This window comes from Cervus canadensis, chromosome 25 (assembly GCF_019320065.1).
Source record: "Cervus canadensis isolate Bull #8, Minnesota chromosome 25, ASM1932006v1, whole genome shotgun sequence".
In the NCBI taxonomy this organism is placed as follows: Eukaryota; Metazoa; Chordata; class Mammalia; order Artiodactyla; family Cervidae; genus Cervus; species Cervus canadensis.
Window position 1 is genome coordinate 16,239,773 of NC_057410.1, and position 16,078 is coordinate 16,255,850.

The window sequence follows — 16,078 nt, forward strand, 5'->3', positions numbered from 1 at the left end:
CACAGACTATTTAGATAGTCTATATCTTATGCAAAACACTTGGACCATCTGTAAAACTCTTGGCCAGTCCTAGACTGTCCCATGAACTTGAACTAGGTTTCTAGTTTCGGAGCAGACTGATTGAATGTAAGTCTTTTGCATATTAAAAATGCAAATATGTATTATGAATGACTCACATAGTAATAACATATATTCAATGACATTTTAATAAACATTTAATAAATGTATTTTTTAACAGGATAAAGATTGGTCTATTAGTGTTGAGCTTCGTCCATGTCCAAGTGGTCAGTCAGGAACATGCTTAAATAGTGTTACACTCCTCTTGAATTCGGTAAGTAATCAGCTTCCTAAAGCAAACTTGAGTCAATTACTCTACAAATTCAGAATTTTGGAGGTTGAAAAAGAGAGACTTTACTGTGAAATTAAAACCATAAATGAGATTGATAAAGTCTCTGGGAGACCTGTATAGTTCTAAGGATCCTTACGAATATCAAAATTAACATAGGCACATAACTAAGGTGCTAATTACAGGTCAACCTTTTACACTTACTAGATTACTAAAATCTATGGCCCTTTTAAGAAGACAGTTATATTTGCTTAGAATTTCATGTATTTGGGACTACCACTTTAACTGGAGATGACCTACATAGGGAGGGAGAGTACCTAGCTTGATCTTTGCTACTTACAAGTGGGTTGACCTTTGGAAATCCAAGTTATCTTCTTGGGTTTTAGCTTCCTCATCTACAAATCAGGGCTGAAAAGTCCTTTATAATCCTCCTTTAAGAATTGATATAAGAAATGCTTTAAATATGTTTAATATTTTAGACATTTATAAGTTAGTCTATTACAGTGAAGCTTTATGGGAAAAATCTCAGGTTCATTTATTAATATTATACTTAGATATATTCATATTGAAAATTAAGATGAACTAACAATATGCTTTAAATATTAGTCTGCTCAAGTTGACAAATACGTGTTCAATAGAGATGGAACAGTCACAAATGACAAGTTTGGAAATCAAGGTTATTATTATTCAGGTAAGTTTAATGATATCATTTAAAATATTGTAAACATAAAATGCATTACTTGATTCCATTTTTAGCTATGTTATAAATGTTTCTGTTTTTAAAAATATATTCAGTATACAGGCATTTTTAGAAATAAAAACTGTTTAACATATTAATTATTGCTATTAATATAAATTATTACTTTAACAGACCAAATACAGATCTTCAATGCATCTTCCTCATACCTTCAAGCAGAAACATACTTTCATGGAAAAATGCAAATTCAAATTTTTCCTGTGATGCAATTGTATGTTTCTGTGCCACCTAACCAATTCACAGATACTGTAGGTAAGTCCTATAGATATTTTTTACATTAATTTATTTGTTTTAACTGGAGGCTAATTACTTTACAATATTGTGGTGGTTTTTGCCATGCATTGACATGAATTGGCCACGGGTGTACATGTGTTCCCCCGTGTCAAACCCCTGTCCCACCTCCCTCCCCATCCCATCCCTCTGGGTTGTCCCAGCGCACTGGCTTTGAGCGCCCAGTTTCGTGCATCAGACTTGGACTGGTCGTCTATTTCACATATGGTCATATACACATTTCAATGCTAATCTCTCAAATCATCCCACCCTCGCCTTCTCCCAGAGTCCAAACGTCTGTTCTTTATATCTGTGTCTCTTTTGCTGTCTTGCATACAGGGTCATTATTACCTTTCTAAATTCCATATATGTCCATTAATATACTGCATTGGTGTTTTTCTTTCTGACTTACTTCACTCTGTATAATAGGCTCCAGTTTCCTTCACCTCATTAGAACTGACTCAAAGGTGTTCTTTTTAATAGCTGAGTAATATTCCATTGTGTATATGTACCACAGCTTTCTCATCGATTCGTCTGCCGATGGACATCTAGGTTGCTTCCATGTCCTGGCTATTGTAAACAATGCTGCGATGAACACTGGGGTACATGTGTCTCTTTAAATTCTGGTTTCCTTGGTGTATATGCCCAGCAGTGGGATTGTTGGGTCGTATGGCAGTTCTATTTCCAGTTTTTTAAGGAATCTCCACACTGTTCTCTATAGTGGCTGCACTAGTTTGCATTCCCACCAACAGTGTAAGAGGGTTCCCTTTTCTCCACACCCTCTCCAGAATTTATTGTTTGGAGACTTTTTGATAGCAGCCATTCTGACTGGCATGAGATGGTACCTCATAGATATGTTTTTATTTCCAAAGCACTAGTGTAACCATCTGTTGTAATTTTCAGTTGTCTCCATTAACATTAGACTGTAAAGCATTTTAACTTAATCTTTCCTTCCATATTGCAGTAAAATAAGTGAACATACAGTGTAGATAGCTTTATTTATTACTAAATCTATTTCCTAATGGTTTTCAACAATTTAAACATCTTAAGGTTTTTAAATTAAGGATTTATTGTGAGATTTGATAATATATGCTATATATCAGTTTGCTAATATGTTACTAAAACTGACTTGTGGAAGAATAAATGCAAATATTATAAATCTCTTGAAAATCAATTTCCAAATACAAGTTGTTCTACAACTTGTCTTTCTGCTCATAGATTATCTTTCTTTTACTGAGGTTTTCTATTTTACTGAGGTATTCTATTACAGAAATCAGTTTTTACATACTGTCACAAATATCAAACAAAACAGAGAAACCTTGGCAAATTCCACATTTACTCATTTAAAACCATCTAAGTTTTTGCAAGCTACTTTTGCTTAACAAGTGAACATTTTTGACTTATTTATACATAGGCAAAAAAATGTAATTCAAGGGTCAGAAGGGTCCAGATAAGAAAGGCAGATAGCTCTTAACATGATTCAGCTTTTCACAATGAAACTGAAAATGTGCAGTCATAAGCTTTCTACTTTAGGCATGCTTTCTAAAGCCTTGTCCAAGGAGGTTAAGTTACAGCAACAAACAGGAAGAAAATAATATTCATTTCAAATGGTGTTTCAGTGCTCCTGGAATTATAAATGGCAGTATTAACTTGATGTGTCATGAAATTTTACTCATATGTATAAAGACTAACCAAGACATACTCTCATGTGGCTCATGCATGATTTGATTTGAGCAAAGAACTGAATGTGAATCCAAAGGTGAGACGATGCTAACATTTGTTCTGTGCTTTCTGCAGGGCTCTGTGGTTCCCACAACAACAGAGCAGAGGATGATTTCATGTCAAGTCAGAACATATTAGAAAAGACCTCTCAGGCATTTGCTAGTTCTTGGGAAATGATGCCCTGTCCTAAAGCTAGCACTGCTTCATGCATCAGTATAGAAAAAGGTAATGTTTATTGAACCTCAAACTCTGTAATTAGATATTTGTCACTGGATTTATAAACTTATTCTGGTAATAATATGAGACTACTAGATAATCCGGTTTTCAGCTAGTGTTTGTGAACTTTTTCAGTTTTAGAGGGAACAGTGGAGAAACAATTTGACTGGCTGATGACTCTTAGGAAACAAGCTTCTCATTCGGGAATAGATGGAGGAAGAGACACTGTTGTCTTCTCTACCCATTCTTTTCCTCCGTATACAGTTTTCTCCATAGTTTTAAAATTATAGGGTTAGAAGAGACTTCACTCATCACTTCTGTTATTATTATTTCTATTTTATATAGTTGTAGAAAGGATCATTTCTTTGAATAGCGACACTCACCCAAATTCCTGAGACACTTCACGGTACAGCTGTAGTTAGATCCAGGTCTTCTAACCACTGCCATCATGTATATTAGTTATACCAACCTCCAAATAGAGATTTTAGTGGAAAAACTGTACACTTATATGATTCAGCTTACCAAGGACTTTCATACATATTATTGATAATTCAATTTATTTCTACAAAGAGTGGTGAAGGATGTGGATGAGGTTATTATTCCCATTCATGTAGATGGTGATAATGGAGATTTAGATAGGGTGTTCTCAATAAGGTATAATCCAAGTGTTCTGAGTCCCAGTCTTTCTCTAATTGTTCCTCTAGTATCATTGATTTTAACATATGCTTCATTTTATGTTGCTTCTTTCATAAATGATGGAATGCAGTGGAAGGTAAGTTAAAATATATTATAATGAAATACTAATTTGTTATTTCTTAATTAATCTGCTTACTTGAAACAAATGTCTGATCAGTTTATAAACTACTGAAGTGACTCCTTTTGAAGTTTCATTTATTTGTTTTGATTTAAAAGATGAGTTGATAAATGCATTAACATCAGTATGGTAATGCACATTTCAAGGTTTTGTCATTATTTTATTTTGTGGGTGTTGCAATGAAAATAAAATGAGAATAGGTAAAAAAATATATATATCTCATAAGAAACCAAGCCACTTTATGTTAAGCAGACTATATGTTAATACTTTTGAGAGATATGACTATTTCAATTTTCAGTGCTTTAAATATAACTTAATAACATAAAATACAGAAAATTAAACAATAATAACATGCTAGTAATATTTACATAAAAGCATTGATACCTGGTTGCAAGTTTGTCCAAATTTTAAGAATAATTGGCCTCAATGTCCTTTTAATAGGTTCGGTCATTGTCCTTTATTGCTTTTTGGTGACGGTCACTTTTAAAAGTCAATCAGCAAATAGTTAAAAAAAATTCTAGCAATGCTTGTGCTAGGCATGGTCATCATCCTTGAGAATTTGCAAATCACTGAGCAAAACATTTTTGACTTAAATGTTTAATGAATTGTTTTGTGAATTTTCTCTTCAATTAATTTAACAGAAGACTATTGATAAATCTACCTAGTATCAACTAAGCAGCTAAATGAAGTTATTGTATTTTAATTATTGATAATGATTGTCAATTTATGACCTTCAGAAACACTGATTTGACCTTCTGGGGTGACAGTACCGACCTTTCATAATTTAACATAAATATGTATTGCAAACTAAAGTTACCTAAATAATCTGGTTCCCTTATTCATATTTTATATAGAAATTGCACTTCAGAAAAAGGTTAACTGATTTAATATAAAAGTCCAAAGCTAATAAAGATTTGTTTCTTATTATATCATGCTTTTTTGCATACAGTGATAGCAAATTATAGCATAACACTTTAAAAACCAATTGTTTTAATAAAGACACAAATCAGAGGATAGTTTAAAAAATTTACACTTTCTCTTTTAATTAAAAATTTATGATATTTAATCTAGTGTTGGGTGCATTAATTTTCTTTCAGAACGGTTTGCTGAAAGGCACTGTGGAATTCTTCTTGATTTGACTGGTCCTTTTGCTTCTTGCCATTCAATTGTGGACCCTAAACCATATCATGAGGTATGTGAAGGTCTAACATTAACAGCCCTTTTTGAGAAACATTTTTATAATACTAAAGGAAGGAAGCATTAGATGTTAAAAATGTTCAAATAGCAGTCATTTTCAGTAGATTAAGACATACATTTAAGTTTAAATTGGATTATATTACTTTATTCAATTGTTAGATATACCAACTCAAAAAAGAGGGAGTGGAAAATAATCCCACATGAGGAAAATCTTGAATAAGTTTCTCTAAGTTCTTGGAAAACTCAGTTAATATTTGATTTTCTAATTTGCATATTTTGAGACATAAAATAATTCCAAAAGTTTCAAGGACAAAATATTTTCCAGAAGAGGAGTGGTTATAAACTGTTTTGTTATACCAGTTTATCTGTTCTGAATATTTTCATAATATAAATTTGTTTCTTATTTTAAAGGAATGCAAAAAATACACTTGTACTTGTGAAAATAGCCAAGATTGCCTGTGTACAATTTTAGGCAACTATGTGAAAGCATGTGCTGAGAAGGAAACTTCCATGGTAGGATGGAGAACTGGGCTATGTGGTAAGCAGAATAGAGGCTTTAGATAGCTCTCCTTTCTTCTCAGCTTTACAACAGGGGTGTGTGTGTGTGTGTGTGTGTGTGTTTATGTGTAGTTTGTTGCTGTTGTTCAGTCGCTCGGTTGTGTCTGACTGTTTGCAACCAACCTCAGGGACTGCAGCACGCCAGGCTTCCCTGTCCTTCACCATCTCCTGGAGCTTGCTCAAACTCATTTCCATTGAGTTGGTGATGCCATCCAACCATCTCATCCTCTGTTGTCCCCTTCTCCTCCTGCCTTCAATCTTTCCCAGCATCAGGGTCTTTTCTAGTGAGTTGGCTCTTCACATCAGGTGGCCAAAGTATTGGAGCTTCAGCTTCCGCATCAGTCCTTCCAGTGAATATTCAGGGTTGATTTCCTTTAGGATGGATTGGTTTGATATCCTTGTAGTCCAAAGCACTCTCAAGAGACTTCTCCAATACCACATTTCAAAAGCATCAATGCTTTGGTACTCAACCTTCTTTATAGTCCAACTCTCACATCCATATGTAGTTTAATTTAGTATGTAGTTTAATTTAATGTGTAGTTTAGGTGTGTGTATTTACAAATTTGTATTTGGTTCTTTCAAAGATGATTTTCTTTATTTTTAAATAATGGCAACCCACTCCAGTGTTCTTGCCTGGGAAATCCCGTGGACAGAGGAGCCTGGCAGGCCACAGTCCTGTGTTACAGCGTCAGACATGACTTACTGACTAAACAACAACATGTTTGTTTAATCCTTGCATATTGATTTCTTGATTTATTTCTTATATCTTGATTAAATACATTTATATTTTAATAAGACCAGAATATATGTGCATTTATATTTAAATATATATTTTTGTTCAATTTTATATGCTGAAATTTAAATAATGTTTTGACTTCTACTGCATTTTAACTGATAGTCAAGTATTAGTAACTTATTTTGAAGAAATAAATTAGTAAATTAGGGAATCAATTACTGCGTTCATCCTTTGGGGACTTCCCAAGTGGTCCAGAGATTAAAACTTTGTGCTTCTGATTCAGGGTGCACAGGTTGTATCTTTAGTTATGGAACTAAGATCCCACATGCCATGAGACCAGAAAAAAATCTTGCTTTGTTTTAAAAAATTTTTACCCTAAAGTCAGACAGAGAAAGAAGAACATGGTATGTTATCACTTTTAAGTGGAATTTGAAAGATAAAACAAACTAGTGAATGTAACAATAAAGAAATAAATGAACATATATAGAGAACAAACCAGTGGTTACCAGTGGGAAGGGTGGAGGAAAAATATAGGGATTAACAGGTACAAACTATTGTATATAAAATAAATAAGCTACAAGTATATATTGTACAATACAGGATATATATCAAATATTTTATAACTATAAACCAGAATATAACCTATAAAATTTTTGAATCACTGTGTTATACACCTGAAACTAATATAATATTGTAAATTGACTATAATCAGTGAAAGAAAAAAGTGAAAAAATCTTAGAAGGCTGATAAATACTTCATTGAATAAAAAAGAAAACTACTGCATTCTTCAAATGTGACTTCAGAAAAGCTTTTGGGAAATGCATCTCTCTAGATCATACTTAATACTGTATAGCCAACTTCTAGTCAATCAGTAAGGTCTAAGTTCACCTCCAAAATTACTCTCAAATCCATTCATATATTTTCATCTCTGTTGCCACCAACCTAGTTCAAGAGCCATTTTTCCTATTGGATGATTGTAGTAGCTTCTTTCAATATCCAGTCTTGGTTCCCTCTAATTCAATTTCTACAGAGAAATCAGTATAATCTTTAAAGTAAAACCAAATAAAACTACCCTGATCATGTGATATTTCAGTCTAAAACAAGTCAGTGGCATTTTATGGCTTTCAGGCTAAAGACCAAACTGCTTACAAGGTTTATAGTTTCTATTCTCTTACTTGCTCTTTGAAAGAATTCCCCTCTCTTCTACCTTAAGTTGTTCTCCAGATATAGAATTCCCATCTTCAGGCTGTCTATCTGTCCCTCCTCTTCACCAAGGACAGGTTCCCAGCTATACACATTCAGAGCTTCCTATTTTGCTTTTTAGCACGTACCACGATTGTCTTTTCCCAAGGAATATAAGCTGCCTGAGAGCAATGACCTATCTATCTTGTGTATGGGCTTTATCTCCAGCAGAATGTGTCGACATTAGAGCAGTGTCTCAATACTGACAGAAAAAAAGGACAAGTACCTTTTCCTTTATTATTCATAACTCAATTATGGTCAATTCACTATAATACTGTAAACATCAAGTTGAATTAAGATTACTAATTACCCTGGATATTTACATGCTGACCATATTTTCCCTATACCAACAGATCAATCTTGTCCTAGTGGCCTAGTTTTCAAGTACAATGTAAAAACCTGCAATAGTTCTTGCCGATCATTGTCAGAGAGAGATAAGAGCTGTGATATGGAAGGCATTCCAGTTGATGGATGCACTTGCCCTGATGAAATGTACAAGAATAATGAAGGAAATTGTGTTTCAAAATCTCAGTGTGACTGCTACATAAATGATGAGGTCGTGCAACCAGGCAAACTCATCCATATTGATGACAACAAATGGTATGGAAATTCCACATATACTTGTTATGACTTTAAAATCAAGAGACTTTGCTGTTCAAAGAAATCGTCTTTTGCTTGGATGAAATCTTCTTTAGACCTGCCACATTTTAAATTTTGTATTTCTCATTAAAGTTTAATATTACCTGGAGTGTACATTTCACTGTAATGGCCATTGCTGATATAGCCCACTCATGTTTGGTTTTAAATGACAGTAGCAAAATATTCTAGTAGCTGCTATGTACAGAGAATGCAAAGCAATTTCATACTCAGGCAATTCCTAGTTGTCTCTCAGCATTTATCATTCAACCAACAGTTATTCAATAAATGCCCACCATGTGTCAGGCTTTGTGCTAAGCACTGGAGTTGCAAAGATGAGTGGTCGTTGTCTTGGGCTCAGAGTAAGCATGCAGACTATTGCAAAGAGGTTTATATACTATCATATGGTACTAGCAAGGGCCAGTTGCTACCTCAGGAGATTTAAAAAAGAAAAAAAAGAAAAACACAACTTCTCAGAAGAGACCAGCATTTCAGTTTTCCTCAGGGATGAATCTTTTTCCTGACAAAATTGGAGTGTGAAGAGTGACTTCCAGTCAAGGAAACAGAATGCAGTAATGTAGGAAATGCTTAAAATAGTATTGTACATGTCGGTTGTTGTTACACAAGATTGTGCTGGAAAAGAAGAAACTAACCAGGTCATATTCCAGAATTTAAACTTTGTTCCAGGGTGGTAGGAGGTATCAAAGAACTATAACTTTTTGTGATGGATAAGGAGGTTGTGATTCCTGCAGTTTGGGCAAAGTAATTTATCTACATTTCTAATTTCATGAACAGAAATAGCAATTCTTAAAGACATAACTGCAAAAGTGAAGCAGTCATTCCAAAAATCTTTGGATGCACCTTCTCTCTTTTCTTTAGTTCCATGTCGATGTATGGCAAAAACCACCACAAGATTGTAATTAGCCTCCAATTAAAATAAATTAATTTTAAAAAGATATCATTTAGCAATGAATAATAATAATTTGGTCATTTTAAAGGAAAGCATATGTAACAACTCCTTTTAATCAACAAAGTACACAGAACATTTGGTTGGGATTTAATTAACGATTACTTTCCCAGTAAATGCTGGAGAATCGGTAGATTACCTGTTTAATAAAACTTAGGCTAGCACCTCCAAATTATGGATGGTGTTAGCATTTTCCTGTTTTCAATCTGTAAAACCTCTTCTTTGTACTACTGTGTGAACTTGACTGTTCTTTGCTTGCTCTCTGTCATGTCTCCGGTACTGTCACTGGGATGTCATATCTAAAGCATTGTTCTGATTGTGCCACTTAGCTGCTCAAAAAGCGATTTTAGGGTGACAGTTGCCTAAAGAATAGAAACAAACTTGCATGTCATTTGAGACCATCTGAAATCTGGTTATAACTTACTTCTACCACTTCTCCCTAGGTATCCTACCTTCTATCCAAACAAGTCAGCAGAACATGCCTTGTTCTTTCCTTTGTCACAGCTTTGCATCTTATCAGCAACATCTGTTGAAACTTACTTATCCATCAAAATCCAGCCATCTTTTCCATTTAGTTTTCTACATGTCCCTAAGAACCTTATTTGTACATTCCTATAATACATACAAGTTGTATCTTATAATTTGTTACATTTTATGCGTCTTTCTTCTGCTTCCAAGGTGGGTCAGGGTAAAGAATCCACCTACCAGTGCTGGAGCCACAGGAGACACTGGTTTGATCCTTGGGTTGGGAAGATCCCCTGGAGGAGGAAATGGCAACCCACTCCAGTATTCTTGCCTGGGAAATCACATGGACAGAGGAGCCTGGTGGTTTGCAAAGAATCGGACGTGATTGAGCACATGCACATGCATCTTTTGGGGGACTGTATCTCATTGACCTTATTATTCATGATATAGCAGGGGGTTTATGAATGAGGGATGAAAGTTGGTATAACAGTGTATTAAGCTGTCACTGAAATTTTATTTAAATTTATAATTTTTTTTCTTTCCAGTGTCTGTAGAGATGGGATTCTTCTTTGCCAGACTCCCATTGATTTAACACTACGTAAGTTTTGAAATCACGATGCAAGCTTAAGATATCTACTTTGGTTAAAATAAGCAGATCAGGAGGCCCTTGACTAACAACTTCCTTTGCCTCACAGAGAATTGTTCTGGAGGGGCTGAATATGTTGACTGTAGGAATCCTAAGGCACAGAGGAGAGTTGATAGTACATGTAGCACTCGGAACATACCTACTTTTGATGTAAGTAACATGGTATTAGAGTTTAGATTTTTAAAAACTTTTATTTCAAAAAAACTTTTGTTTCAGTGAAGATGAAAATTAAGACATCAAAGAAAAATAATTAGAAGGTCATATTATTTTTGTGTGTCATTTTGAATTGTCAAATGCTGATTCTAACTGTATACTTGGTTTATTTATGCATTGTCAAGTATTAATACAACTGATAATGCAAAGAATTTAGACTAGTGCCTCATGGTGTATATTTTATATTTACTTCTATAGGACAACTTGCCTTGCAAACGTGGGTGCTACTGTCCTGAAGGAATGGTTCGAAATTCTAAAGGGAACTGTGTCTTTCCTGATGACTGCCCATGCTCTTTTGGTGGACGAGAGTATGACCAAGGAAGTGTCACCTCAGTCGGCTGCAACAAATGGTATATAATAAAGAATTATTGTCTTTGTTTTGGATATTAGAAAGCATACAATCTGCTCTTATTTTTATGGGAAAGGAGTCATACTTTGGGGTATTTGGGAAAATAATGGTCAGATGTAGTTAGAAAAACTATTTTTAAAACAAATTTTATATAGCATTAAAATTTGAACATCATGTAATGGACAACTGCAAAATTTAAACTGATATGTCTTGTGATTCTTCACAAAAGCAATATGAGCTCAGTCATAATCTTGGCGTGATACAATTACCACACTGTATCATTGTTTTCTTCTAGTACTTGCATAAAAGGATCTTGGAACTGTACACAAAATGAATGTCAAACCACCTGTCATATCTATGGGGACGGTCATGTTAGAACTTTTGATGGAAAAAGTTACAGCTTTGATGGTCTTTGCCAGTATGCACTTATCGAGGTAATTACAAGTGTGTTTTTAAACAATTTTTCTTTACTTCATAATTATTAGATGAACTCTGGAGAATTTTATTCTCAAAAATGTGAATTAAAAAAAAAAAAACATGCCACATATATGTTTCCTGAAGGCAGTAAAATGTAATATAATGTAATGATGGTTCTGGAGCCGATAGGCCTAAATTTCACTCCTGCCTCTGCCATTTCTCAGATGTGTGACTTTGGGCACATACCTTAATTTCTCTGTGTCTCAGTTTCCTTAACTGTATAATGGAAATAGCCCCTACTTGAAACCAAATTAGAGAAAATATTGGAGCACATAATAAGTGCTCAATAAATGTTGGGTGTCATTATTTTAGCAACAGTACTATCAGCAACGATGACAGTTACCATTTTATGACTGCTTCTTTTCCAAGTGAATCTATACATTTAATCATTTATAATATAAAACGCTTGTATTATTATCCCCATGAAGGAGATGAAGAAGTTGAGGTTTACAGAGGTTAAGCAACATGAACTACTAGGTAGAAAATGCCCATATTCAAACCTAGATCTGTCAGATTCTGGAGTCCATGCTTGCTCCATATACTTAAACTGCTTGCTAAGTAACATGTAATGGGTGAAATATGGATTGTTTTGCATGAGTTTTGAGTGAATATCAAGTTTCATATAAATCACTGAAGAAAAAGACATCTTTATCTAGCTGTCTGAACAATCTAGAAATAAATTTAAGATTATAAACTTACATAATCTTATAATTTATAAGATTATAAATTTACACTCACATCTATGGTATAATTCTAAGCTTGTATGGAAGTAATGGGAAAAGAACTGAGTCAAACAAGTTAGTTTGGACTCAGCCAAGACTACAGATTTGCAACACAGGTAACCATTGTCTTTTGGAAATTCCATAATGTAACATATGGTAATTTATTAAGTATAAGGTGTCACTGTCTAAGAAATATTTGTCTGATACAAATATTGTAATTGAGTTCCATGTTCCTGATATAAACTATTATTAAAATTTAATTTTTAAAGGATTATTGTGGTCGTGAAAATGGCACATTCCGTATTTTAACTGAAAGCGTCCCGTGCTGTGAGGATGGACTTACATGCTCGAGAAAAATTATAGTTGCTTTTCAGGTACAGTACTATTTTTTTCCCCCTCAGATTATGAACTGCCAAATAAGATTGACGTTACTGTAAGTAAGTCTGTCTTTTAACTTACAGGATCAAAATATTGTGTTGCATGATGGTAAAGTTACAGCAGTCAAAACTACAGAAAGTAAGGAATGTGAACTCAATGGAAATTCATACTCTGTTCATACCGTTGGCCTGTACTTGATTCTGAAATTTTTAAACGGAATAACCGTAATTTGGGACAAAAATACAAGAATTTCTGTTATACTGGATCCACGCTGGAATGTATGTATATCACTTTCATAAATATATATATCTCAACATACTATAACAGAGCAAATAGCAAACAGATACAGATAGTATACTTCAGTCATGTCCGACTCTTTGCGACCCCATGGACTGTAGCCCACCAGACTCCTCTGTTCATGGGATTCTCCAGGCAAGAATACTGCAGAGGGTTGCCATGCCCTCCTCCAGGGGATCTTCCTGACCCAGGGATTGAACCGATGACTCCTGTGACTCTCCTGCATTGCAGGTGGATTCTTTACCACTGAACCACTGGGGAAGTCTGCAAATAGCATAGTAGAAGTGAAATCATTTTTTGCTACTGAGAGTTAGAGGACAGATTCAAAGGTAGAAAGTGGGAGAATGGCAATATTTATCATAGAGCAATGCTTCTTGTCTGGTCAACCTCACATGTAATATTAAATGTAATCAAAGATGATAGAATTTGGTGGACAATAAATGCAGTAAACCTGATGAATTCTATTTTAGCCATATTTGGTTGCTTGGTGTATAGATAGAATTAATGTAGTTCTCAGAGCAAATATTCTAAGAACCTAAGAGTACAGTTCTGTCAAATTTGAAGCTAGTGAATGTAATTATTTTTTAATTCTTAAGGCATTTATCTTGATCAGTACTAGATCATTTTGCAATATAGGACACCTTGGATTAAACGGGAGGAGAAGCTTATCTACAGATTCTGGTTTTCTGCCAAAATTTGGAATTCAAAATAAACTTGTATACAGTCTTAATATCTCTATCATATATCTATCTAAATCTATCTATCTGTCTATGTATCTCTAGCATAACTCACGTTTTCGGCACTCTTTCTGATCTATGTAGGGTCAGGTGTGCGGTCTCTGTGGAAATAACAATGGTGATCTGAAGGATGATTTCACCACAAGATACTCCTCAGTAGCTGCTGGAACACTGGAGTTTGGAAATAGTTGGAAAACAAGTCAAGAATGTTCAGACACAGTTGCTCAAACCTTCCCATGTGACTCAAATCCATACTGTAAAGCCTGGGCCGTGCGGAAGTGTGAGATCATTCGGGACAGCACCTTCAGAGAGTGCCACAATAAGGTAGGGGGCCCTGAGAGCAAGGGCAGCCTCAGGCTTTGCCCTCAGAGACTGATGCGCTGTGCTGTCCCCAGGTGGACCCCAGTGAGTACTATGATGCGTGTATTGAGGAGGCCTGCGCCTGTGACATGGAGGGGAAGTACCTGGGATTCTGCACGGCGGTGGCGATGTACGCAGAGGCCTGCAGCGCAGTTGGAGTCTGTGTCACGTGGAGAAAACCAGACCTCTGTCGTAAGTGACGTCCATGTGTTGCTCTTCTTTAAGCCATAACTAGAATCGTTTTGTTAAGGCAATCAGCCTTCTCATATTTCCTAGAAAATACACATTCTTGGGCATAAACAGGCTTAAAAACATATTAATATGTTTGTTCGTGATGGAAAAAAATACCTATTTAATATAGCACTTGCCATGGTGCACCAAATTCAATTTTAGTTTCAAAAGTTATGTTCACAGAGGAAGATTGAATATTGATGGAAAATATTTCTTATTCATACTTAGATGAGCAATGAACTGCCTACCTATCTTAGTATATTACATATTCTTAAATATTTACCTCACATTTCACTTTTGTTTGAAGTCCTTACACATCATCTTGAAAATGTTTATAGTGCTCTAGTCAAGATAAACTATAATATGAATATAAACAGAATTTTGATATGTGTGAAATATGGTAACTTTAGTAGAAATTAGTCAACTCTTTTTCTTCCAAAGGAAGGTATTGTAAGAGAAAATGTGACAAATGTTGAAATTGAATTTGCATTTTATTCGGTCTATTATGTACAGCTTTACATATTGAAATATTATATTGAATATTATATTGAAATCTTTAGTTACCTCATTTGGGAACTGTTATTTACACTTAAAAAGACCAATTTTCCTAGAGATTTATTTTCCTCGCTTAAGGCTAAACATTAAAACCATGAATATAGAGTATGATCAAAAATAGCTCAAAAATTGGAAAAGTTAATGTTTACTCTTCTTCTTAAAATCAATCTTATTGTGAGATTTTTTTTTAATGCTATTTTGATTCTATAAGTTTCCCTCCCTTTTAAAAAAACTGTTTTGGCTTGTATGGCAATTTGGATACAGCCAAAGGACTTAATAAGACAGAATGATATACTTTAGGTCTGTTTATTGTTAGTATCATTCAAAATCTCTCATAAAAATGCTTTGGAAAATTGAAGTTGAAAATTGTCATAATGAATGCAAGTAATTTGTTATAATTCAATCTTAGCTGTCTACTGTGATTATTATAATGCACCTGGGGAATTCAGCTGGCATTATGAACCCTGTGGCACAGTGACTGCCAAAACATGCAAAGATCGAGTAATTGGCCAGAAATTTTCTGCACTTTTAGAAGGTAAGACATATTTTAATAATACCCACGAAAAGGTGCAGATTATACTGATATCTTAAAACTGGGAAATGTTAGTTTCTGGCAGTTCAGTATCTTACATTTTGTAATTTAATGAATATCTATTTATCTTTATTATGACATTAGTATTTCTACATTAGAAACATTTTCTCTAGGCATAAATTATCTATTTAACAGGAGAGAGAGAGAACATAGTGGTCTCATCCTACTAGCAATCTTCATACGTTTCATTAGACAAGGCATTTGTTGAAACTATCATTGCAGAATGCAACATATAATATAGTCTCACTTGAATGGAGGCCAGTTAACTATACCCACAGTTAAAAAGTACTTTACTCTTAGCATTACATATCTTAGATAAAAATAAAGAAGTGGCAAAAAAACAAGATGATACAAAAGCTTTCTGACAGTCACATCTATGTTAAATCCCAGGCTTTGGGATATTTTGAGCCCATTTTATTATGATTTCTGCTATCTTCATCTATCTGATGAAATAGTATCTATTTATTTATTTTCCATTTATTTTTATTAGTTGGAGGCTAATTACTTTACAATATTGTAGTGGTTTTTGCCATACATTGACACGAATCAGCCATGGATTTACATGTATTCCCCATCCCGATCCCTCCGCCCACCT

At 34.4% G+C, this 16,078-nt stretch overlaps 1 protein-coding gene across 1 annotated transcript in view; it reads left to right on the top strand.

Moving 5' to 3' along the window:
• Positions 1 to 16,078, top strand: part of MUC19 (mucin 19, oligomeric) — a 114,978-nt gene that overhangs the window by 16,563 nt on the left and 82,337 nt on the right. The window contains 16 exon segments of the mRNA XM_043447549.1: positions 239 to 331; positions 953 to 1,037; positions 1,218 to 1,355; positions 3,171 to 3,320; positions 5,223 to 5,317; positions 5,734 to 5,860; positions 8,212 to 8,458; positions 10,472 to 10,524; positions 10,622 to 10,722; positions 10,984 to 11,135; positions 11,430 to 11,568; positions 12,603 to 12,707; positions 12,795 to 12,989; positions 13,830 to 14,069; positions 14,141 to 14,297; positions 15,301 to 15,426. Of these exon segments, the coding sequence (XP_043303484.1) occupies positions 239 to 331; positions 953 to 1,037; positions 1,218 to 1,355; positions 3,171 to 3,320; positions 5,223 to 5,317; positions 5,734 to 5,860; positions 8,212 to 8,458; positions 10,472 to 10,524; positions 10,622 to 10,722; positions 10,984 to 11,135; positions 11,430 to 11,568; positions 12,603 to 12,707; positions 12,795 to 12,989; positions 13,830 to 14,069; positions 14,141 to 14,297; positions 15,301 to 15,426 (2,203 nt within the window).